The 26,894-nt window shown below is 40.1% G+C and overlaps 1 protein-coding gene across 2 annotated transcripts in view; it reads right to left on the reverse strand.

The window, feature by feature from the left end:
• Positions 1–26,894, reverse strand: part of ATRX (ATRX chromatin remodeler) — a 70,399-nt gene that overhangs the window by 4,152 nt on the left and 39,353 nt on the right. For both annotated transcript variants that reach the window (XM_066559688.1, XM_066559687.1), the window contains exons 14-33: positions 26,419–26,527; positions 25,621–25,800; positions 25,124–25,265; positions 24,623–24,732; positions 22,586–22,732; positions 22,206–22,383; positions 17,152–17,289; positions 16,341–16,516; positions 15,069–15,186; positions 14,374–14,504; positions 13,993–14,081; positions 13,660–13,829; positions 12,663–12,816; positions 12,253–12,356; positions 10,659–10,767; positions 9,519–9,696; positions 7,575–7,769; positions 2,841–2,990; positions 685–807; positions 48–143 (exon numbers count right to left, since the gene is read on the reverse strand). In XM_066559688.1, the coding sequence (XP_066415785.1) occupies positions 48–143; positions 685–807; positions 2,841–2,990; positions 7,575–7,769; positions 9,519–9,696; positions 10,659–10,767; positions 12,253–12,356; positions 12,663–12,816; positions 13,660–13,829; positions 13,993–14,081; positions 14,374–14,504; positions 15,069–15,186; positions 16,341–16,516; positions 17,152–17,289; positions 22,206–22,383; positions 22,586–22,732; positions 24,623–24,732; positions 25,124–25,265; positions 25,621–25,800; positions 26,419–26,527 (2,797 nt within the window). The remainder of the gene's footprint in view (positions 1–47; positions 144–684; positions 808–2,840; positions 2,991–7,574; positions 7,770–9,518; positions 9,697–10,658; positions 10,768–12,252; positions 12,357–12,662; positions 12,817–13,659; positions 13,830–13,992; positions 14,082–14,373; positions 14,505–15,068; positions 15,187–16,340; positions 16,517–17,151; positions 17,290–22,205; positions 22,384–22,585; positions 22,733–24,622; positions 24,733–25,123; positions 25,266–25,620; positions 25,801–26,418; positions 26,528–26,894) is intronic.

A 26,894-nucleotide genomic window follows, 5' to 3' on the forward strand; every position in this document is an offset into this window, starting at 1 on the left:
ATGTTCCCCACTCCTGATCTAAGCCCAGGGTTCTCCACTGCACTCACTATGGCTGAAATGATGTCTTCAAGGGGCTGGATTCTTGCTGCAGCCACACTGTTGGTTGCTTCCACTACCTTCTCTCTTCCTTGATTAATGAGGTCCTGAGAAAACACCACAACATCAGTTATAAAGCACAGAAACAACAAACACTTTTCTTCCCCAGCCTTCTTTATCCTCCTCTTGTACATACCTAGACTTCAGTTACCTCTCTGCTCTCAATTTGCACAAGTCAATGAGTCTAAGCTGCCACCTATTTGAATTTTAGCACAGAGGAGTTGAACAACATGTATAAACCTTCCAACTGGTAGACAGCATTTGTAAAAACCTATTTTTGTACCCACAGGTTTTCAGACCAGCATGAGAATGGTAAAAACCCAGGTAAATTTTCTACCATACAGACTTGAAGATGTTACAATTTCAAAAGTGGTAACTAAAATCTGCAAAGAATGCAGGTGATGCTCCAGAATCCTGACAATCTGCCCAGGTATAGGTTTAAATACATGCAAGTTAAACTTCAGTAAGGCTACATGCAATCCCCCCCACCTCCAAACATCCAAAAATATAAAAATATTTCAGACTGACACTATCCACAATTTGTGAGAGAAAACCCCTGCAGCAACACAGGCATGCAGTGCTCCTTACCTCCAGCTGTTGGTTACTCATTGCAGACAGAGCACCCAAATTGTAAGGAATATATGTCTGAGAGCTGAAATTTGTGGGCATTGGGTTGGTCCCTGTGGGCATGTTGAAACGCATGGTCATGCCCTGGAAAACACAGAGGGCACCGGTCACTGATAGCTCTGCAATAACCACCCTGATAATTCTGCATTAAACACACTGATAATTCTGCAATAACCACCCTGATAACTCTGCAATAACCACCCTGATAATTCTGCATTAACCACACTAATAATTCTGCAATAACCACCCTGATAATTCTGCATTAAACACACTGATAATTCTGCAATAACCACCCTGATAATTCTGCACTGGTCACTGATAACTCTGCAATAACCACCCTGATAATTCTGCATTAACCACACTGATAATTCTGCACTGGTCACTGATAATTCTGCACTGGTCACTGATAACTCTGCATTAACCACACTGATAATTCTGCACTGGTCACTGATAATTCTGCAATACACACTGATAATTCTGCAATACACACTGATAATTCTGCTCTGGTCAGCAGAATGATAATTCTGCATTATGCAATTATCTGCATAATGCATTATTATGATTAATGCATTATATATATTATATATATATATATATAATATATATAATGCATTCTGCATTATAATTCTGCATAATGCAGAATGATAATTCTGCACTAACCACCCTGATAATTCTGCAATAACCACCCTGATAATTCTGCAATAACCACCCTGATAATTCTGCACTGATCACTGATAACTCTGCAATAACCACACTGATAATTCTGCATTAACCACACTGATAATTCTGCAATAACCACCCTGATAATTCTGCAATAACCACACTGATAATTCTGCATTAACCACACTGATAATTCTGCATTAAACACACTGATAATTCTGCATTAACCACACTAATAATTCTGCACTGATCACTGATAATTCTGCATTAAACACACTGATAATTCTGCAATAACCATCCTGATAATTCTGCACTGGTCACTGATAATTCTGCAATAACCACACAGCCAGAGAGCCCTAGGGACAGCCACAGGCCCTGATCACTGAGCATGGAGGTTTCCAAAGCTCAGCTCAAAACCCCATTACAGTCACAGAGGAACCCAAGCTCCAGTCTTGAATAATCTCTGGGTTTAGGCTGTCAATATTTGATATATAAATGACCACTTATATTACAGTAGTAGTAGTACAGCTTTAATTGGTTAAAATAGTTTTTTACATTGAAAACTCACTACTTAATGTAGAGTTTGACCAGCCTGTAATGAAATTCTGACAAAGTAAAAATTTATTCAGGAATGTAAAGCTCATTGCCAATTTGGATTTCTCACAGGGCAACTTCAGATTTTACTCTTTATCTCCCTATTTCTTTTCCCTCCCCAAACCTTTTGATCAGTTCATTCAAGGTGGTCAGTGGCAATTTTTACACCCACTTTTTGTACTTTCAGTGGAAGGCTTTTGAGGGTGCCTGGCCCACTGAAATTCAAAAGGTAATTTGGGCTACCACCAACAAATCTGATTGAAAATGTCAACCTTGGTGGCATCTCATTAACTTCCTTATGGCCCTGCCAAGGGTAAAGGCACAGCTTTTTTCTTAGGAACACAAAGAGCTTAGGTGCACCTCACACACCCAGCTGGTGAGGATAAATCACCACCAACTGTATCTGATACAATAACAGGGCACAGGGCAACAAAATGGGAACAGGGTTCCACCTTACTGCAATTTCACTGATTTCTGTTGTATTATCAAGCACTGGTTTATATGGCAATGTGTGCATTAGCTCAGGAAGGTAACACTGTCACACAGAGCCCCTGACAGGGACACCCTCACATGGGAAAAGAGGCATTACACAGGACATCAGTTGAGTTTTAATTAGAAAAAAAATGCAGCTGTGAAAGGAACTTGTAATTAAAGTAGCAAAGCAAACACACAGAAAGAACCAGCACTGAAGGAGCAAAAAAGACACAGTATCTCCATTTCTCCTATGTCAATATTTGCTTTACATATTTATTTCTTGGTCTATAACAATATGTAATTATCCAAAGACAAACTGAAAAGGTTATTGGGACTCTAAACCTGGAAAGGTTCTTTTCATGTACATAAACCAGATTAAACAGCTTTACCTTCTTTTCTGCTTCATATTCTGCCCAGGCTGCCTTCCTCTCTTCTTCAGTGAGTTCCTCCTCCTCCTTATGGTCCAGGAGGGAATCGTGCTCGTGGTACCCCACGATGTACTCCTTGTTGATCTGGAGCAGCTCTGCCAGGATGGTGTCCTGTTCAAATCAGGGCATGGAGGAGGAGTCACTCAGCAGCTCTGCCCTGTGTCCCCCCTCCTACACACAGCTATCAGCACTCCACAGCACAATGAAACTGGAAAATCATTTAAAAGTACAATTTTCCTCAGAGGGAGAGCAATGGATTAACAATCTGTTGTAGAAATGACAGTGCAGTCACTTAATAAACCACAGGAATGCACTCAGATTCCACAACAATAAATGCACCTAAAGAGAATGGAATGTTCTCAGTGGCTTTTCCTTTGCTATGGCTGGACAACAGACAGGACCCATCAATACATCTGCATTTATGATACAGAAACATCTGCATTTATGATACAGAAACATCTGCATTTGTTACACAGAAACTGCAGCTCTACAGCTTTCAAACACTGAGCACTACTTTGGGTCCAACATCTTCAGCTTTTGAAGTCAAACCTTTTTGTCTGCCAGGCAAGGTGATGCTGCAGAAGGTGAAGATTCCTACAGAACTATGAAGAACTGCTCCTGCTGCACCTCAGGAGCTCCTCTCCTAAGGTCATTCTTGAACAGGGTTTTTTACATGACTTGTGTGCCTGATGAGCTGCATGAATTAAGGAAGCCCCAGCACACCTCAGCATTCAGGCTAAAATTGCTAATCTGAAAGCATCACTGAACCACTCCTGAGAGGATTTGCAGTCCAGGAGGAATCTGAGCCCCTCCAGGCCCTGCCCTCACTGTGCCAGGTTTGGACAAGCAGGAACCCAGCCCACCCCACCCTGGTATTTCATCATCTCAGCTGAGCAATGACTGAAAAAAGCACCCACGAACAAACAGATTTTTGCAGCCACTCTGGGAACTGAGTGTGGAAGTCCTGAGCAGGGCTTCTGTCCCAGCAGCTCCACCAAGCTGTTTGTTTCTGTGTGTTGAAAAGTTAATTACAATAACCAATTATCAGTGAGCTGCTCCTTGTCCCACCCTTCTCCTGTTTGGTGTGAATTTCATCACAATTGGGGTTTGCACCCTGCAGGGAGCAGAGCAGGGGGCTCTGGGTGCTGGTGCTGTCCCCCCAGGGATGGGGGGCACACAAAGCCCAGAGGAGGCTCCTGGAGGTGCAGAACTGCCCTGGGAACAGCCCTGGAATTCAACCCAGCCTGCACAGCCCCCCAGATGAGCTTTCACCTACATCCAACTGGGCTTTGCTTGGCCTGAACTTTGTTTTGTGTTGACTTTAATGATAGGAGCTTGAAAACAGGGATGCACTTAGTTCAATCTTACAATAAAAAAAAATAAATCCACCTTACACATAAAAAACCATCACAATAATAATTTCTTTACATTTGTTTAGCTTGTTGATAGAATAATGATTATGATTGGTTTGTAAGCTTTAGGATGAAATCCTGGTGATGAATGAAAATATGAAGAGAGACTGAAAAAGGGGGTTTGAATTTGAATGAAAATATTAAGAGAGACTGAAAAAGGGGTTTGAATTTTAAAAAAGACATTTGTCTTTTTAAAATCCTGATGGAAAATAAATGCTACTGAGAGATCACTGTATTAGAAAGGAAATCTTCCATGAAGGAGTGCAAGTTATGTTGTAATTCACAGGTTTTTCTCAACCAGCTGGATATTTAATACTAAAGCTAAAAATAAAAATTAAAAACATTAAATAAGAAGCAAATTCTTCTAATCCTGAGATCAAAATTCACAGAGCTGTCCCTGAGTATGGAAGCCCAGTAAACCACATGTGTCTGTCCTGAGGTAGTATAAACCACTGATATCCATATCCACTGAACCTGAACTGATTTTAATCTGCTTTTCCAACCTGCATTACATGACCTCAGCTGAGCCAAGTTTTCATTTCACATCAATAAAAAAGTGCCTTCAAGTCTAATTCCCTGAATGGGGAATGGGAACAGCAGGGCCAGTTCTGGGGGACACCCAGTGCCCCAACACTGCCTTTGTCCAGCTCATGGACTGTACTGAACCATTCTGGAAATTACAATTATATTTCTATATAATTACAGAAATATATCCTTATTTCTATACTTCAATACAGCAAAGGTGACCAAGTGATCATGCAGCCTTTTTGGGACTGAAATTCCAAAGCAGCCCTTTCCAGCTGGGCAGGGATAGGGGATGAGTGAAATCAAACAATGGAAATTAAGAGTAAATAATTGATGTGAACCACATTGGTATCATAAATATTCTGCTAAGCCCGAGTATCCAGAAGCTGTTTCTGAGGGCTGAGGGCTCTGCAGTTGGGGCTGGAGCACCACAGGCATTTCCTCCTTGAGAATCTCCACACCCCAAGGTCTTGTTAGAGCACAGAGGGCAGAAAACTGCTGCTCCAATTAAAAGTGGACATGAAACTTGAATCATCTTCCAGGAAAACAACAGACTGCACATCTGCACTGCCATTTTTACACAAAAGAAAAGCATTCAATACCTTCTCCCCCTTAAGAGCACTTTCCAAGAAAACTGCTCTTGCACTCAAAGCTGGATGTTGTAAAGCCAAAATTCTCAAGGATCTAGTTTAAAACCAAGCAGCATTTGTTTCTCCACTTGCTGACTTTTAAAACAATATGAATTCTCCCATCCCATTTGAAACACAAAAATTAAAGATTTGGTTTTTTCTTCCATCCAAGAAGTGAAAAAGGAGTCAGAAGCACCCCAACACTCAGCTCTGAATTTTCCTCCTCATCCCACAGGAATCCTTGCTCAAGGATTCCTGCAGACCCTTCCCACTGTGGGATGCCCTGAAGCCAGGCAGGTTTCTGAGAAGAAAACCAATTATCCCCACAGGTTTTTCCACATTTATGCTCAGATGATTGGAGAAAAGATGGAACACATTTCCCCTGATTCCTGTCCACAGTTCCCTCCAGAAAGGGGCAGTTCTAAAAGTTGGATTTTCAAACCTCCTTGTCCCCATGTTCTGAGGACTCTGCTCTCCCCTTGCACTCTAAAATAATGTAAAAGCACAAAAAGTGGCATTTTTACCCTTCCCTCATGTTACAGGATCTTAAAGAGAATTCTTGTCTCTAAATGCTGTGTAATTACTTGATGTTACAATAAAATGTGTTCCTATCAACACATTTTTTTAATCAACTTAAAAAAATGCTGTGTGTTGTTAAATTAATTGTTAAGGAGATTAATAACCCAGCTGAATGATGAAGCTTTGCTAAAATCCCACTGAAATTAGGAATAGTTAACTGAGTTCATGGCTGAGGAACCTTGCACAGATGAATTTACTTGATTATTTCCAGCCTTTTTAGCCACCAAACAAAATGGAATTAGAAATTTGCACACTGCATGTACTGAGATGCACATCTTCAAAAGGACAAAATGTCATCTGCTAAAACCATGAGACAACACAAAACAAGTCCAGTCCCCAGATTTGCTCTATTTACAGGCAGGAAATGGTCAAAAGCTCACATTCAACTTGACTTGCACAAACCTTACCCTGCTGATGGCATTAATATAAACTTAATACATAAATCTGAGTGATGGAGCAAGTTTTGAGTTTACAAACACATTAATTAACTGATTTATTTTGTAATATAAAACCAGAAACCTTCAAAATATAATTATTGCATTGGATTGATCAATGTTTCAAGGTAACAGATTCAGTTGATTCACAAGTTTTGGAGTTATTTTTACATTTTTTAAAATAAGAAGCAGCATCAGTGAATGGTGCTGTATTGGGTCTGTTTGTGGAGGGTACAAATGCACAAAGTATGAAATAACTAAGAATGTAAAAAAAGATAAAATACTATTAATTATATAATATAATGCCCAGACACTGCAGAGTGACCAAACCACAGAAATTTAACCAGTTCATGACCAGTTCATGGCTACTCCCTGATGTGCTCCAAATGCCAAGAAGCAGAGAATTCCACAAGAGCCAAAGGATGAACAGGCCACAAACACAGAGACTATAAAGGAAATATTAACCCACAGCCTAATCTTAAATACAAACTGACCTGGAGAAAAAGAATAAAATAATAGAACCAGTTACTCTTTCCCCTAAAGTTTATTCTTACCTAAGTGCAACTCTTATCTCTACCTTATCTCTACTAAAGGAAGTTAAAAGGGAACTAAAACCCAGAAAGTTCTGGCAAAGGGAAACATGGATAAAATGACTCTTACCTCCAGTGCCACCCCTCACAAACTGAGCTTGTGCTGGGTTTCACCAGCACCCACTCAGATGCTAATTTGAATTTTCCACAGTTTCATGCAGTAAAACCTCTATTCATTCAAAATGTGGGGAAAAGTGTCTTTGTTTGTTTGTTGTGACTTAAAAGTTGGGTCTTCTAATGAGTATCTCCCTCACAGTGTCCATTACACTGAGGGGAAACTCCTCACCCAGACAAGCTGGGTCTTTTCATGAGTATCTTTCTCTCACAGTGCCCATTACATTGAGAGGAAGCTCCTCACCCAGCTCATTAAGGGTTTGTTGTATTAATGATGGATTTTATTGTGTTTCCTGCTCTCCACCTCCACTCCAAGCAGCCACCACCACTCCACACCACAAACCTGCAACACGTTTCAACACACCCAGGTTGTTTTTACAGCACAAAATTCCTGCTGATGGCCAGCACTCACTTTTGGCAGCATGGGGGTGTCCCTCTTCTTCTTCTTCTCGGAGTTGGGGTCATCCAGCAGGTCTGGCTCAAAGGTGTAGAGCTCAGTGAGCTCGTTCATGGTGAAGTGTCTCTCCACCTGCTGCTGGTCCACCACCCTGAAGGACAGCGACTGCTTCGTCACCTGCCGGTCGTAGATCTTGTCCTCCATGGTTCCCTGGGCACACAACACCCACTGCTCACCCACAGCAATGCACACAGGTGTAAAAAAGCCCAAACTATGCCTTGTTTCTGTCTTTCTACCACTTTCAAGCTGTTTGTTTGCTGAGCAATAAAAGGAAAAAAAAAAAAACAACCTCATTCCCAGCAGGAATTGTGCATGGGACAGATGTCATCTAGCTGGTGACTAGAGGAAGAAAATTGGTCTTTTAGTGGTGTTTTTAAGAGATCCAGTTTTGCTTCATTTCCCCAAAGTAGGATTTTGACCAAAAAATGGCAATTTTCACAGCATGTACCTTATTCTGCTGCTTTGAGCAGCCTGTGAAAAGGAAAACAGATACCATATCACTGTGGTGGAGGGGAGAGGGCAAGGGAGGCAGTCAAGCCTAATTCACCACAGCTGTGTACAAAAAAAAATCAGATCTTTGATGAAGAAAAGGAAAATCACTTATTTTTGGAAAAAAAAGATGACTGAGAAGGACGAGAACAGCACAGCCTGTTCTGAAGAGCATAATTTAAAAAGGATATCAACAGTTCAAAAGTGCACAGAGAAAACTACAAAAATAAACTGAAGCCTGAAGAAAAACCCCATTTGTGACAGTAACATGTCCCAGACAAGGATCTGCTTCAGCTGGGATGGAAAGAGTGACTGGATCAAGGGTGAAGCTCCTGGGAAAGGGCTCCAGGCTCCTCTGTCACACCTGAGGAAGCAGAAGCTGAAGAGGCACTGCCCAGCAGAAACAGTGGCCTTACATGAAACACAGATCAGTGTCCATCTGAGTCATTTTTATTTATATTTATAGATTTAATACATTTTATATATTACCCATCTTTAACATCTGCAGGGTGTGATAGGAGTTTTGAAGTAAGACTGGATGCCTTTTTATAAAAATTCACTTGTATCCATGTGGTTTCACTGCCCTTGGGACCATCAGGGTCTGCAGAAGGAGCTGCCCTGGGCAGGGCTATTCCCTAACAGCACCACCACCATCCTCTGCAGGGACTGCTCCAGTCAGAGATTTTATTGGTGGGCAAATTAAAAAGGCTGAGACTCCTGCTCTGAGTCGGGTCTGGACATGTGAATCACTGCTGGAATTCCAGAATTTGGGTAAATGAACTGTCAGACAAGGGGAACCTCACAGGGAGCTCCTGATGCAGGGAATGATTGGCATTTGACTCTATGATTTAGGATGCTGAACAATTGCTTTATTAAAACTGTATTACATTATACTTTACTATATTAAAGAGATACTAAAAGAATACTACTGAAAAACCCATGACTGTCTCTGACAGATACAACAGCTTGGACCTGACAGGCCAATTAATATAAACAACCATCACTAGAACTGAATTAAGAACTCCCTTCAGGTAAATAATTTTCCTAACACACTCCACATGTGCAAAACAACAGGGGCAGAGAATAGAGATAAGAATAGAGATAAGAACCTTTCTCTGAGGTTCCTCACTGTGATTCTCAGGAAATATCCTTAGGAAGTTGTGCCTGCTGCTCTCTTTGCAGAGAGCTGTGGCTACATCACAGGAAATAATGTCATTTATTTTACCACTCTTTCCTTCATGAGCTGCTTCAGTGGCCAAACCCTGCTCCAGATCAGAGCTGGAATATGACTGGATCAACTTGGGTCACTACAGAGCCCCACACAGCCCAAACAGGCACAGAACCCACAGTCCCAGCTCCCAAATTTCATTGCAGGATCAAAGAGCACAAAAAGTGCAGCCAGAAAAGTACCTGAGCCAAAAACCTGTAGACGAACACAGGCTTGTTCTGCCCGAAGCGATAGACCCTGAAGATGCTCTGGATGTCGTAGGAGGGGTTCCAGGAGGCATCAAAGATGATGACTCTGTTAGCAGCCACCAGGTTTATTCCCAGGGAACCTGCTTTGGTGGAGATGATAAACAAGCGGCCTCTGGAACAGAGAAGAGTGGCAAAATTGGAGTATTTTGGAAAATAACTGTTCATACACTGAAATAACTCCAAAACTTCCATTAAAATAATGTATTAAGCATAAAACATGCATATTTTACAAGAACAACACTTTTAGCAAAACATGCACTCCCAAAAATACACATCAAGGCCTTTTGCAAATGAGCTGTTAAGAAAAACTGGTGGAGAAGAAAAAAACTTTGGGGTTTGCATTTTCAAGCTCTAATGAAATTAGTTATATCAAATTAAACCCTAATTTTAAACAGGCAGATTCCATGCCACAGAAACTCTTTCCTGGCCTGCAAACTTTCAGGGTAACTCTCCAATGACACTGTCTCTTTGATGTATCTGGGTTTTCTGAGATTCAGAAAAATCTCAGGTTCACCTTGGAACCAGCTCTTGACAAACACCTGACACAATAAACTATTTAAAAGTATTAACACTGGATTTGTTCACTTCTTAATTTTTTTCCCCTGCACATTATAAATGACTGCACCATGATTACATTCTTTATTTTTTAAGCAAATCTAACTTCATTCAAATACAAGTCTGTACCTCTCTATCTAAATCAGACTTCCAAGTCCCATTTTGGAGGAGCAGTGGAGGGCTGGGAGCCAATTCTGGAGGCAGCTGAAAGAATTAATTTGCTCCTGAGTGGCCCAGGGACTGCACAGCCTTCCTAGGTCCTTGTATCCTTTAAGTGCTTGCAATAAAAACACTGTCTGTGATTTAAATTGGTTACAATCTGAAAACTGTACAATTGGACAATGGAAAGAGCAAGGAAAATCTGAAGTCAGTGACACATTCCTGCAGGGCTCCTGTGTGAGCTCTGATCACCGTCTGCCTGCTCCTGAGGTCATTAGGCTGATAAAAGTAATAATAACTGGGGAACAAAAGAAAGAAAAAGGGGAAAATAAAGCATATTTATCTCAGGAGAGATCTCACCTCACATTAGTTTCATCATTAAACTCCTCAGCCCATTTCTTTCTGGACTGAGCTGTGGTTGAGCCATCCAAGCGATAATAATCAATATTTCTGAACCATTTTCCTTCACCTGCAAATGCAACAGCCAAGTTAGGAAAATGCTGATGGTGTAAATAACCAGATTAGTAACCAACTGGAATTTAAAGAGAGAAATTTATAATAAAAAATAGTTCTGAGGTTAAATTTAATTCTTTGAAAATATCTGATTTTTTTTTTTTTTTGTGGGGGGGGGAAGTCCTCTTATTTTTCACACTTTCTAGCTGTATTTATAAATTTGCAGAGCTATGCCTTAACTTGGAGCTAAAGTTAATTTTAGAAGTCCCAAAGATGCTGTTACATCTCATCTTTAGGTGCTGTAATTGCACTTCTCCAATGGATCCAGGCAGGTTCACATTACAGCACCAGTGTCAGCCTCCCACTCAACCAGCACTGAGAAGTCAATGCTCCAAAGGAGATTTCAAAGGTCAAACTCATTTTGGAACTGAAATCCAGCAAAATCTTTGGGTTTCATTGCCCTGTGAGTTACAGCAGCTTCTTGTCAGACTGGGGGAAAAATAACTACAGCTGATGGAGGATTTTCTTCTCTCAGTCATCTTCCATCTTCTCTGGCCATCAAGGTATTTGTACAAAATTAATATCCCTGAGCCATCAATCATAAATAAAAGAATGGTTTTGGGAGCAATACTGCTCAATTAAATCCATTGTGAGAGGCAGACTGGTGAGTTCTGTCAGGAAAGCTGAACCTTGCCATGATCTAATTTTGCTGGCCAGAGCTACCACCCATGGAAACCCCCAACCTCTTTAAAATCTCAGAATAAAGGCACAACTCCTCAAAAAGACACCTTGTAATGAATGTGTGAGATGACAAAATTCAGAATAGGAAGTAACAGGCAGGAACAATAAATCTGTGAGAGACACATCCTGGAGATCTCCAGTCACCATCACTGAGCCACTTGTCCCTTATCTCAAGTGCAAACACATGGAAGAGTTGGTGACAGACTGGGAAGGAAGGGCAGACTGGAAGGAATTCTTCAATCCACATGTGCTGGGAATGAAACTCTGGGAAAGGAGGAACAGCACCCTCAAGAGCTCTGGGAACATCTCAGTGAGGCATTCCATGCCATGTGAGCATCACTAGGATAATAATCAATTCAATATTTGCTCCCTATGAAACCCATAAGCCAACCTGCTGCTGTGCATATAAAACCTAAATTCATATTTTCCACATTTTCCACACTGCTTTAAAGCAGCCTCACTTCCCTTCACTCTCTCTCCCAGGAGGAAGGATTTGCCACACACCAGAATTTAACATCATTTTTGTGCAGAATTTAACAAAATGCCTTCTCTCAGATGTGAACATTTAATCTGCTAAGCCTGGATGACAGAGAGTGAAATCAGAGTTCCCAATGGGAGCCCAATAACCCTGGCAGCCTCAGGGGCAGCTCAGAGCAGGAAACATCCTCATGGAAACACTGATTTCAAACCACTCCATGGGCACTGAGCAGAGGCTTGGGAAAGAGCTGTGAGCACTGCAGCTGCTGAAGGAGACACTCACCTTTGTAGATAGGAGGCTGATCTCTATCAGATTTCTCCCTGTTAGCCAGCTCCAGGAAATCCTCTATCAAATCCAGAGATATCAGGGACTGGCTGAACACTAGGCTGAAAAAAGAAACAGGGAAACACAGAATTCATCTCTGGAGTTGTTTTAATTGTTGCACTGCTTCATTTTTGTCCCCTTCTCCCTCTGATACAACCTTTGAGACAAAGAGAGCAAGATTTCAGTGGGGCACGTGCAGGTGAGGGAAGATCCCTGACAAAAAGGAGTGTACCATGCTTGGCTGCTTCAGAAAACAGCAGAATGAAGAGTGGATGGATGGGGAACACTGTCAGACCCATATATTAGAAATATATATGACTATAATGTAATATATTCCTGAAGTTTTCAATGACCTGTCCAGAACTTACACTTTGTCTCCCAGCTCCTCTGCCATTCGGAGAATTTCAAAGAGCAGCACCATTTTCCCAGAATGTTCCAACACCTCAGCATCTGCATCAGTGACAAAATCTTTGTACCAGTCTGGAGCTGGGCTACCAGGATTGGAAGAGGATGTAGCTTTGCCTATAAAAAACAAAGAAAAAGAAATAAACATGAGAACGTGGTCTTCATTGAAATGCTCTGAATTGTTCCCTCATTATCGGACTTAACTGGCATGAAAAGAGTTAAAGAGACAAAGAAAAAGCAGCATTTGCACTATAAGCAATTACAAGAGTTAAATATTTAAGGGATGCAGAGACAGGAACTCAGCCAGCCTATAATGTAATTCCTTTAGCACATTTAATCTCTGTGTGTAAATGTTTTACATACAACACCCTCCACCCCTTACACATTTACAAGATGTTGTCACTGGGATGAAGGCAAAAAAAAATTTCTCACCTGAACTCTCCCAAAAGATTTTAAATTACTTAGGGAAAGAGATTAGACCCACATGAAATAACATAAAATTATCTCTGTGATACCAGATGCAAGACAAAAGCTAGATTATTACAGGAAAAAAACCCAAAAATTAAGTGTGCAGCTGTAAGAAGTTTGAATAACAACTTTAAAGAGGTCTTGTGTTCCTGCTGCACTGGATCTGCTTGCTCAGCATCCAATTCAAATTCCAGATGCAACAAATTATGACATATATTTCCTAATCTTTCCATTAATCTTCCAGGTTATATAATTTTGTACTTCTAAATTTAAAAATTTCACTCTGCAGCTTCCCTGCCTCAAAAGCTCCGAGTCCTAAGCTGCTGGCTCTTGTTTTTCCAGGATAAATACACAATGAGAAGCAGCAGGAGCTGTAACTGTGAATTGAGGAATTTGCCATTCTTCACAGAGCAGAACTCCTGACAGCCCTCTCAAATTGCCTTTTGCAAAACGAAGCTGCCTCACATTTTCAGCACTCTGTGTTATCCTCACCTTCATCTGACTTTGTTGATGCTGGGTTGTTTGTAAGATCTTCTACATTTCCTTCCCCACCTCCACGAGATCTTGAATTCCAGACTTTAATGACTTCAACATCATTGTCACTGCCACTTCCACTCGAGCTACACTCTTTTGACACCTTTTTCCCCTTGGATTTTTTTTTCCTAAAAAAGCAACATGAAACACCCCATTATTTTTTTTAAATCTCACTAAAAGAAAACATATTCTAAGAGACACATAAAATACAAAATGAACATTCACTTTATAGAAATCACTTCAGTTCTATAAGGGAAACAACACCAACAAACGAAATAAAAGGTCAATTACTTTGCATAATCATCAGAACTTAAGCTCATGGAAGTTTCATCTGAATCTGAGGCTATGAAGTCATCCATGCTGTCTTCATCAAAATAGCCCTCAAAAAAGAAAAAACAGAAGTTATTAACCATGTTCACCCAGAACCTTTTATTAAACCTTTAGCCATCTGCTCACTCTTCATTTGAACAATGGTAAGTTCTACAAAGGCCTGGCCTTGCAAAATGTTTTAAGAATGACAACATACCCAGCAAGAAAAATATGACAAAACCAGCAGCAAAATGACCCCACAGCAACAAAGATTTCCATTAATTTGACAAAACTTTACCTAGAGTTTGGCAGAGCTTGTTTGGAAAGTTCTCAAGTGAGAGTATTTTGATATATCTAATTTACCTTATTTTCTTTGCTAATATAGTCCAGCTGCAAACACCAAGGGTGAGTCCAGATTCTGCTCAACATCTGGAAATCCTGGAATAGTTTAGCTCCAGCTTTGCCTCTTCCACCTTCATTGCCACCACCTACACCTGACAATAAAGTTCAGGTTTTAGAGTGAGCCCTGAAGTGAGTTGGCCACACTCTGCTCCCCTTTGAAGAGCCCAGCAGAGCACATCTGAGTGTTCTTTCCAGCTGCACATCATCCTGCAACATCTCTTGTAAAAGGGCTCAAATTACTCACTCACAGCCATTTTTTCTCCCAGTTAAAGTTGTCAAAATTAGATTTTCTCCTTTTTCTTGATAATGAGAAACATTATTACATTTTTTACATAAAAGCACATTGCTCCCCAGTACAGGAATGTACACAAATTCTCTTAAAAAGACAGACTTGTCTATTTAGGTTTTGTAAAAGCAGCCCAAGGTGGCAAACACAAAATAACATTTGCATTTAGGTGTCAATGAATCTAACTAATAAAACCTGAGCCGCCTTTAATGGCCTGTAACGCTGCAGTATTCTACTACAAAAAAAAACTTATTTTTTTTGGTTGTCCAAGCACTTTAGTGCACAGAACAAAGTTCAGAAAGTTGATTTTCACCTAGCAACTGTGGCAAAATGCCCCTTATGAAATGCCATCAGGGCTGCAGGCACATACCTGTCAGATGATCCAGGTAATACTGGTAGAGCTTGCACTGGATGGGGGTCATCCTCACCTCCAGCACGTACTCGTACTTGGGGGGCAGGAACTTGGTTAAGGCTGTGTAATCCTTCCTCTGCAAGTTCACAGACACTGCTTCAGTCACAGAAACATGGCAGTGACTCCTGAGAGCTTCAGGAGCATTGGGGCATCCCAAAGGACAAAGCACTGGGGGATCAGGGATGCTGATCCTGGTGCTTTCAGCCCCAGAGGGGCAAAATCAGCCCAGAAATATAATTTACTGAGGCCCTGCAGCAGGAACCCACCTGCCAAAGTCTATGACCTGCTAAGCCCATGCCCAGTTCCAAGTCCTTGCAAAGTTCACTGCAACACCAGGAGCTGCTCTGGAAACATTTGGGGCTTTTTTTAAGAATGCTAAAACCAGATTTTACTTCTGTTTGGGTTTTTTTTTGACTCTGACACTACTCTGTCTCTCCACTCTCTATGGACAGCATCTGCTGTGCACAGGGCTGGAGAAAATCCATGTGGGCTCCATCCAAAGCTTGTTTTATCTAAGGTCTATAAAGTAACAAGTTCTTCACCCTTTTGAACCTTCTCTTTTGTTTTCAGTTATTCTGATTCTTGCAGATCAGAAAAAATACATATTCACAAATAATTGACAAAACTGACAAACGATTCCTGAATAATTTCCCTTCTCTCTTGTTTTCCCTTGTTCTGATTCTTGCAGATCAGAAAAAATACATATTCAGAAATAACTGACAAAACTATTCCTGAATAATTTTCCTTCTCTCTTGTTTTCCCTTGTTCTGATTCTTGCAGATCAGAAAAAATACATGTTCAGAAATAACTGACAAATTAGGACTAGCAACTTTCTGTGCAGACTTTAGGGCAGTTTTTAAATGTGCATATGGAATTAAAATGGAATATTTCAGAGCAACTAATGTCCTACTCTACCACAAAATGTTCTTGTCTCCCAGCAGGAAATAGCTGTATCCTCTTATAGTTGTATTTTAGAATACATTGACATTTGGAGAAAAACTATGAAGTTTTTCTAGTCATAAATAATGCAGGGATCTAACAATCCTGCAAAATATTGTGAAATATTTTTTCCTGCAAATATCCTGCAAAATAGTGAAAATATTTCAGTTAAAAGATTTATGGAGCTCTCAAATCAGAAGTTGACAGGACTTGGGTGATTTCTGAGTGAGACAAAAGAACTCCCCTGTTTCCTTGGAGTGAAATGATGAGTTAGGAACAAAGTGTTGTCACCTGAACACAGCCAGCCAACATCTCATAGAGGATGTGAGCACGTTTCTTCATCACCCTGACATCCACGGGGGTGGAGTCTGCGCACTGCCCGTTCTGGATGGGATTGATGAACCGGTTCCGGAACTCCTTAATGGAGCCCAGCAAGTTCTCCTTGATGAAGTTAACCATGCAGTGATCTAGGAGAAACAGGGCACACTTGAGTGCTTCCAAATGGAAAACACACTGGTGGGAGTCATGCAAACAGGAAAGAAATGTGCCACAGCTAAATACGGGTCTCAGTGAATTTTAGAAATTTAGCAGGCAGCTGCACGGCTTCAAATCCTTTTCTTGCAGTCAAACTGAATATATCTGTCACAGACATGCTTTATGGAAAATCCTTTCCTTAGGATTTTTCCTCCTGAGAAGCTGAGAGGCCTCAGGAACAAAATGTAACCAATGGTTATCTGCTGCTGTGGGATGCAACAGGTGCATCTGGGATTGGCTCATGTGGTTGTTTTTAATTAATGGCCAATCACAGTCAGCTGGCTCAGACTCTCTGGTCAGTCACAAGATTTTATTATCATTCCATTTCCTTTCCATTCCTTGCTAGCTTTCTGATGAAATCCTTTCTTCTATTCTTTTAGTACAGTTTTAATATATCATTTTCTTTTAATACAATATATATCATAAAATAATAAATCAGCCTTCTGCAACATGGAGTCAAGATTCTCATCTCTTCCCACGTCCTGGGACCCCTGCAAACACCACCACATATATCTTCCATGGCTGACAGGCAAAAGTGCACTGAAGGAAATAAAAGACAACTACTCACATTCTATAAGATTATTCTGCAGTGGTGTTCCTGTCAGAATTATTCTTCTCCTAGATTTAATAGAATTCATTGCCTTGGAGACAGCAGATGCTTCATTTTTCAATATGTGTCCTTCATCACACACCACGAAATCAGGACCTGGAAAGAAACAATATTAAATCTCTCCACAATATTTCATTGCCACAAAGAACCTGACAGCCTCAAGTATCCAAATTTTGTTCTACACCAATGTTACTCTGGGGTTTTTTTTAAACTTTTTTTGTGTGTTTTTTGGTGAGATTTTTTAGCACTGATTGGGTTCTCACTCTGCCTTTGCACAAGCATTCAGAGGAGCCACTCTGGTAAAATCAAGGCTGTTGCTTGTAAAATCTTCATGGCAAGGATTAAACTCAGCTTTGCAGCACATTCCTGATAAAATGGTCTATTCCTGCTGCTGGTTGTGCATGGCTGCACCTCCATCCATCCTGTCAAAACTCAGTGAAACTTCCTTCTCTCCAGCTTTAGGCTGCCATCTACTGACACTTGGGCAATCCCAAAACACCCAAAAATCAGGTAACTGGGATTTTTCATTAAGGCAAGAATAACACCAGGGGGACAGAGTGCAATCAGAAGTCTTAGATAATATAAAACACAACCAGATTTGACCTGAATTACAGACAAGTGAACTGTCACCTTGCAGCTGAAAGTCACCTCAGGAATGTCCTCAGCTTTCTTCCAGGAGATAAAATATCAGTCTGGTTTAAGTGAGCTGCACAAGGAATGTCAAAACCACAACACATTCCCACAGCATGCAAAGCAACTCTAATAATAAGATAAATAATACCCAACTTGGCAGAACAGACTTACTCTTAATTGTTTTCAGACTTAGCACAATTTCTGGAATTTCTTTCCTTGAAAATGAAGTAAAAGATATTCTAGGATCCAAGTAGTAACTCATGATAAATGTTTTACCAGCTCTAAACCTGACCTCAGTTCCAGCACTCTCAGCTCTGAAAGCAGCTCATGACAAGTGGCTGCACCTTGGAGAAAAGCCACCAGCTGGGCTCAGCAATTCAGCAGTAAAAAGGCAAATATTTGAGGAGCAAAGGAGGATTTGTCAGCAAGGACAGTTTAATCTTTTATAATTTACTGAGAATATTTTGTCTCAGACTAAATTCAAACTGCCTTCTAAAGAATAAAGTTAATTCTAGGGCAGTGATCAACTGCAGAGAATCAATTACACCTCTGACTACTACACACCAGTGCCAGTCACCTTAATCATTCCATTTTAAGGTGATTTAAAAGTGATTTGAATCTTACATGTGAAGAGAAAGGAATCAAGAAGATATTTCTTTCCAAGCAAAAAAACCCAAACAAAACAAACGCCAAACTTTTAAAACAAGTCTAGAAGACAATTATGAAAATCCACATATGAATTCCAAATGCACTCAGGCTTGTCCAAGCCAATGTATTTCTGAATTTCCCACCTGCCACAGAAACATTTCCCCATATTATTTCATGACTCTTGTACCTTCTCAGTTCTGACAGAAAGAAAAACACTGAGTGGCTACACACAAAGCCTTCCTTTAATTGTAAGTAACCATCTCTAGCATTGACAGATCCTTTCTCTAAGGCTCATTTCATTAAAAACTGTGATTCATTCACATAAAGGTAGAGAAATTAAGTTAAAAAACCACCTCAAAACCTGCTGTTTAGAGTAAGTGAATGACAGTAAAAATATGAAAAACCCCAAACTCAGTACAATTATTCATGGTTTGTTTGGCAGCAATGCAGCACCGATATCTTGAACTAACATCTTGGCCACAGTTCAGCAGCAGAGATTTTCATCCATTTGTGGGGTTTTTCCCTTGTTCTTCCAAAACACAAATGCAAATCATTATGGACAGAACATTCCTCAAAATGTGATAAAGGAATGTAAAGCTTAAAGGGACCTCAGGGGATCATTTAGATCATTTTCTGCATCTGAGATTAGGGTTATGAGAAAGGGGCAGGCCTGACAGAAGTGGGAAACTCCACAGCCTCTCTCTTGCTAAAACACTGTGCAGTAACACCCAATTTGCTACAAATCTGAATAAATTCTGCCCTTTCCTTTCTCCTGATCATGTCAAAACCAACTGACAACACTCCTTTCATTAACTAGCTCTTTATTGGTGGAACATTTTAGTATTTTTTTCCTAGGCTAAAAAGCCCTACTCATGCAATCCTTCCTCAACGTCCTCATCTTCTCATCCTTCTTACTGTACTTGCACAGGTCAATATATTGAAATACATAAAAGATAGAGATATATAGATATATACAGTCCTCCTGATCCTCTGAAGTCTACAAGAACTTTATACAACTGTCAATTAAAGAGAAGTCTCCAAGTTAAACAGTACCAGCAACAAGTTAAAAATAAATAAAGTGATTGAAGTTCTTCAAGCAGAGCACAGCAATGATCAATAACCAACAGTCCTGCAGCAGTGGCACAAGGCAGCTGGAAACCCTGTGTGTGTATAAAATCCTGCCATTCTTCCACATAGCTGAGCTGGTTAATTAATGAAATCACTTCTCCACCCATAAACTTTGGCTAAACCTTCCCCCTCTGCTCCCCTTGACAGTGCAACACAAGCTTCCCCCATACAGGGTCCTACCCCAGCAGTATTCACCAGACACATCTCATTAAATCAGCACTCAAATCCCAAATTTGCAGCTTTTTGAATGGGAAGTGCTCCCATTCAGAGGCCAAGGTTTCCCTGTTTCCAGTCCCAGCAGAAGCCAGCACATGGTTTTCTCCTTCAATGTCCATGCTGACCCACCAGGAGAGCAAGAAACAAATGAGAATCTTGCAATGCACATTTAGCCAATCCAAATGGCTCCAAAATTTAATGGCTAACAACACACTGACACTTCTGCCTTCCTGCAATTAGTTAAAACAGAGAAAGGGATGAGGCAACATGAAATGCCCCCAAGTTGTGCCAGGAGAGGTTCAGGCTGGATATTAGGAAATTTCTCCACTGAAAGGGTGGTTAAGCATAGAAGGAACTGCCCAGGGAGGTGGTGGAGTCAAAAATGAGGAGACATGGAAGATGATGGCACAGTTTAGTGGGCATGTGAGTCTGCACTCCACCTTGCAGGTCTTTGTCAACCTTGAAGTTTCCATGATTCTACAAAAATAATTAAGGAGTTATTTCAAGGTTGGCTTTCCCAATGGTCTGACTGCATTCTATCAACCAGCCCTAGAGGAGAACAGAACAGGAGGCTCCATGTTCATCTGGAATTATCCAAAATCTCTGAGGGTCCGTGTGCTGCAGCTCCAAACTCAATAAAGTACACAAAGCTAGGAGCTAAGCCCAGACACTCTGGGCTCTGTCCCAGTGCCTGAAGAGCTCTGGAGGGAGAACAGGAACACAGCAGGATGGAAACCCATGGGATGGGACACCCAGTCACTGTCTCCTCCTAACATCCCACAGTCCAGTATTTCTGGGCCTACACAAACACAAATCCACGAAGGGACAATGTTACTTCAAACACACACAGCAACAACCCTTACATTTGCCCTCCCTTACACCTCCCACCAGGAAAAAAACCCACAAAAATCAATTACTGCATAACATTTTATTTCATCTTGTTCTGTACCAGAACAAGACCCACTAAATACAGAATTACTGTCCTGTTACCACTACTTTGAGACAGCAATTCACACCTTTTCTCCCTTAGCTTTCACTTCCTTGACAATATTCCCAATAAATGCAATATCCTGAGAAAATCAGATACAGAATAGCACTGACAGAACAGGGTTCCCCACTCTTTTTTGGTTTGTTGTTGGGTTTTTTTTTGGTTTTAATAACACAGCTTAGGTAGGAGGAGTCAAAATCCCATTGGAAAGAAATGCATTTCCTTCACTGCTTAATAATGTGTGTGGAATCAACACATTATGTATCAACAAAACCAGTTAAAATAGTTCATCAGCTGCTGAACTGGAGCTACCCTGACTCCACAGCCATTGTATGACTTAGTCAAGCTGGCAGAAAATTAATTAATGTTTTAGCTGCTCCAACAGCATCTCTGCAGAGATGGAGATGCCAATTCCACTTGGCCAATGCCAAAAATCATGAAGGTATTTTCCCCTCTTTGGTCTATTAGAACAGAATTCACAGCCCTACTTTAGCAGGAAACTCCACAAAATCAAGCTCAGCAAGTACAATTACCAATGAGAAAGAGGGAAGAAAATCAATCACACACTGTCAATGTCAAGTCCATCAGATAATTAAAACCCAAGAAAACCCAGCTCCACTTACTTTGCCTTCCATACCTGCATTCTCAAGGAGAAATACCAACAGTACAGCAAAGTTGTAAAAACTTTTAAAACCACTTTTTAAGACATTCTGCATAACCCTAAATTTTTTTAGGTATCAGTTGCCAGTTCAGAATTTGTAGGGAAATTTTGCTATTTTGATGAACCATCCTAATCCTAAAATTTTTAGTTCTTTTTGGGGACCACCTGAGAAATCAGTTATATCCACTTGGAATATTTTCAAGTGCTTCCATACATGTTGACATAAGTTTGCTAAGTTCAGCTCAGCTCAAACCAGACATCCATTTCCCAAGACTGAAACAATAATTAACTGCTTTATCTGCATTCCCTTAATTAGCACTTCATTAACACTTGTTTTTCACATTTCTAAGGTACATTGTCTACTATTTTCATGTGCAGTTGCCTCCTTAGTGGTAGATTTCCATCAAGGACAAAACATCTTGTGGCTGTAACAAATTAACAGATTAAAACAGCCTTGGGTCCCCAACAAAAACCTCAAATTACTTTACAAAGGAAGCAAAGTCAGCAAAAAAAAATACTTAACAGGAAAAGTTTCTAGAATATATTCCTTGTATTTGATTTAATAGAAAAGACTGTTACAGAAATCTATTTACAAAAGCAGATGGGGGAGATTCTGAACAAATTCCTGTAACTCAGCAAAGAAAATCTGATGAATCTTACCAACACCATTTATTTTCTTTGCTCATATACATAAACCTGGAAGTCCAAACTATACAAGCTGTATAAATTTTCACTTACCTGGGTCGACTAAAGCTTTATTAAATATTTCTTTAAGTTTTCTACTCTTCACATTCCTGCCTTGTGCCAGGTTTCGATACATCTCGTAGCCAATGATCATCACACCTCCCTCATCCTGCCAGTGCTGCAGCATGTAGCTCCTCTCCTGGGGCCTTTTCACAGTTGCCAGCTCATAGACCTTCCAAAGGGGAAAAAAAACCCTTTAATTCCTCTTAAAATATTCAACAGTGGTCTAATTTTCAGTACTTCTCATGTATTAATGCAAGGAGATTTTTCACATCGTTAAAGCACATTTCTTAGCCTTTGTTTTAAGTGGTGGAGCTTCCCAATTTTGCAAATCATCCAGTTATTTCATGAAGAGCTCTTTTTAAGCCTCTTACCTCTAGCTTCTCCTCATCTTCTAAACCTTCTTGCCATTTTTCAAACTCATTCAGCCAGTTCAAGGCAGTGTTGAGTGGACACACAACCAGACCTGTCCGAAAATCCAGTTTGTCACATAGCAAGACTGTGTGGAGAAAACTTACTACCTGCAAGAGAAAATCCAGGCAGAACACCAAATAAACACCAGGAAAGAAAGATAAATGTTATCTATTCAATTATGTAATTAAATTACCAACAACAACCTTGTTTAAATATATTTTTTGTTAAACAAATTGAATTTTTGGTTACATTTTCATGCAGGTGTATTTCCAGTTCATACACTCCTTACTCTGTGTTCCAAGGTTGCACACATTCTTCACATACTGAGATACTCCTGAACTGCTGAATGATTTCATAGAAAACCCTCCCTTTACATTTCACCAATCATTTTCATAAATTTAAACACTTCCATCAGCAAGTTTTAAGCTTTCTCCCAACATTCATCCCAAACACAAAATAAATTCACAGTTAAGTTTCTTTAAAGTGAACTTCAGTCTTAAAGCAGTTTCTCACATTTTTTTCAAGGGAAATTCTCTCAACAGAGCTCTGCAGCAGGCTGGGGCAGTGCTTGCCAAGGATTCACCCTGCAGCCTGTGTGTTGAGGGTGACAACACCTCCATGAGGCTGGGAAAAACCCAAAACCCCAAAACCTTCTGGTGTCACTCAGTGCTTCTGCTGGGCTGCCTGTTTTGAGCAGCAGCAAACAAAGCAGGACTAGAGGAGAGTTAGTGATGCCATGGCAGCTCCAGCTCTCCACTTCTGATACAACACCAGAAGCTCAAATATTGGTATCTGGCAACTCTGATTTAACAGAGGGATTCTAAACATGAAATGACTGTGCTTGGAACACTGGGCAGCAAACTGCTTTTAAAACAAAAGGATTTGCTGGTGGCTCTGTTAAGACAAAACTTCCCAGGAAGTCTCATGACCACAGTCATGGGCAGCAAGTCCCCAATTCCTGATTTCCCTGATTTCCACTGACATCCTGCCCTGCAGCTGGCAAAGTCTGCCAGAATTCATGGCTGGTTCAGCTCTTTTAAGAGCTAAAAACAAATGGCATAGAGCACAGCAGTGACTGGCAAATGGACACATATGGAAAAAACAACCAGCCTAGCTTCATACACCACCTTCAAAATCACTTATACTAATAAATGTTTCTAACTATGGCTTTCTTTGATTTATCAAGGAGTTACAGCCAAAATTACTGTCATTAACACATCTGGATCACTATAAAAATACGTTCTGCTCTAAGTATTTCATCAGACTCCATGGTGTGTAAAGTGTAGGTGGAAAAAGTCCCCTACACAACAGTTCTGCAAAGCATTGCAAATCTCCACTAAAAGGTGTGATTAACTCCTCAAGAACCACACCAGCTAAGCTAGGATCAAGTATATAAAAATACACCTTTCAAAGGTGATTTTTGAAATGTTCTGTAGAATTGCAGACTGTAAAAATAGCGGATCTGCCACCCCCATTTCCCTAAACAAAGCATATTTTCAGATATGCTGGAGCTGGAGATAAAATCCTGCTGTGCACCACCCCAACCACAGCTCAGCCTGGGTTTGCCTGAACTGGTCATACCATGAGTGACCTCAGTTCTCTGATCATGCTCAGCTCTGTGCCACTCAAAAAATCCCCACAAACCCACCAGCATCTGACTTTACACAAGGTCTGGCATTAAAAATTAAACCCAACCAAATCTGATAAACCTGTACTTCATCAGCAGCAAATTAATTTTAAAACAGTCAAGAAAATAAATCATTTAATGGAAAAAAAAGAATGAGGAGGACAGAAAAAACACAACCTGCTTAAGATTATTCCACAGTTTTAGAAACAGGTTCCTGAAGCCTCTCCCCTCCCAGCTGTATTTATTTTCTTATTCTAAGTTTTCTGTATTTATTTTTTGTATTTTCTGTATTAATTTTTTCTGTATTTATTTTCTTATTCTAAGTTGCAAGAGAACTACACAGCACTTGGAAATAAATTGTGTTTCTTACCTGTAATGTTTTCCCCAGGCCCATACAGTGAGCAAGAATGCAGCCAGAGCCAGGAGATGTCTTGGTTTTTTTTACAGATTCACAGCAGCAATCCCACATGAACTGAACACCTGAAGAAAATTATTGAAAGTTTTCTGATTAAACATTCATTTTATTACAGTTCACCCAATGACAGACAGCTGGGATCACTGAAATCATGGTAACTCCTAGGAAAGCAGCTGTCAGGATAATGATTGATTCATTTCTGTCCAGTGGGGTGTACGTGGGATGATCTTTGTCTTGAACTTGATTATATTCACAGCTTCATTGAAGATGTGCCAACTGTGCTGGAAAATATTCCTGTGAGGATGCAGATTGCCTGATCCTGGGGATAGGGAGATGAGAAGACACATTCTGCTTTTACCAGAAGGAGTTTTTTATTATTCAAACTCTGTCTGCATAAGCTGCTGTGCCCCTGTAGAGAAAAAAAAAAAAAAATTTTCCTTTAAACTCTTTCCTTACCATCTACTTGGTGTGGTTTCAGTCTGGTCACTATACTCCTGTGAACCTGCACTAATGGTTCTTTGGTTTCTTCATCTTCATCTAAAACCAGCTTGGTTGTAATGGGACATTTCAGAGGTGAGGCATCTTCAATCTCTATCACCTGAAACAGAAAAGGCCATCAGAGGAATATTCTCCCAAGAGAAACACCCAGCATTTGAGACACTTCAGATTTACCAGAACTGGAAGCAAGAATTTATTTACTAAAGAGAAACCTTCAATTCTTTACTGCATCACAATTTTGGCACTGAAGTGAAGCAGCAGGGAGCTGAAACAACTTTCTAAGGTCACAGCAGCCAAATAAAACGTACCAAGGTCAAACTGCAGACAAAACTTGGGGCTTATAAGGCTGCATGTAAGGGATTCTCAAAAATTACTGATCAAATTACATTGAGGTTGAAGTTAAACATCATGAGGAATTCAAGTTCACAGAATTTTACACAGAAACCAGACCATACCTCTCTCAATTTCTCTCTCTCCCGTTCTCTCTCTGCGATGCGTTTTCTTCTTTCCTCTTCTTCTTTAAGTGCATTTTGTGTTTCTGTTCTAAGCTTGTCATCTTTAATAATCTTCCTGATCTTCTTCCTGCCTTTTCCAGGAGATTTTGAGTCATCATTGTCCTCATTCTCAGAGTTACTCTATTAGAAATTAAGTGGAATACACATTAGATAGAAAATTATGGCACAGACCATGAAACCCTTCATTCTTAGACAAGCTCCCAGAAACTCTTACACACACAGGTGAAGTTCAGTTAATAGGAAAAAAAAGCCTTTTTCAGAAGTCTGACAAAAGAAGTGCCACCTTAACTGTAATGTATTCTGAGATAAAAGATAGGCCCAGCTGTGCAAAGGCAGTACTGTTATCATTTGATAGTAGCTAATAATTATTATTAATAAAGCAGTTTTTTTTCCTTTAATACTGAGGCTAAATCACATCAGCCCCTACTTGCACCACACAGGAAAAGAAACTCCAACACTACCAAAGCCTGAATCTACAATTTGTCTCATCTACATTTAGATTAAAAATTCCATTTACTTCAATACCATGCATTTTTATCAAGATCTAGACAGGAAAAGCTGTAGTTCAAACATAATGTTTTACCTCCATAATGGTGACATTTTACAAATTTTAGCCTGAACTGACATTATTGAGAAAAGCTTTAATTTTTTACTGTATTTTGTGCAAAGGTGTTTGAGATACCATGAGCAGAAGAGTCAGAAAATCCCTATTTATTACTTCAAAACATGACAGAGCACCTTATTCTCATTTTCACTGGATGAATCCTCTTGAACTTTTATCCTCCTTCGTTTCTTTTTCTGTTTGTAGCTGCGCTGGTTTTCCTCTGCCTCAGCTTTTTTGGCAGATCTATTAAAAAAGCAAAAGGCAATATTACTGATTAAGCATAGTAATCCTCTGTCCCAGTGAAAAACAATGGTAAAGGAGGAGAGGTAATTAATTAACCATTAATTAATAAGATATGCACTCCTTTTGTGCAGTTAGATCTGACTTATAAATTCCTTCCTGCTCAGCCCACTGGATACACACAGCAAAGAGAAAACCCTTCAGAATCTCAGAACCATAAAGCATTAATTTTATACTGAGATCCATCAGTTGACAGAGATGTATTTGGCATTAAAATGTCCATTTATTTCTTGATATTCTTTTTGGTACTGGCTCATCAAATTGTTGTGTATCCCCCTACTGCGGTACAAATTCAAAATCCCCACATTTG

This window comes from Molothrus aeneus, chromosome 14, assembly GCF_037042795.1.
Source record: "Molothrus aeneus isolate 106 chromosome 14, BPBGC_Maene_1.0, whole genome shotgun sequence".
Lineage (NCBI taxonomy): Eukaryota > Metazoa > Chordata > Aves > Passeriformes > Icteridae > Molothrus > Molothrus aeneus.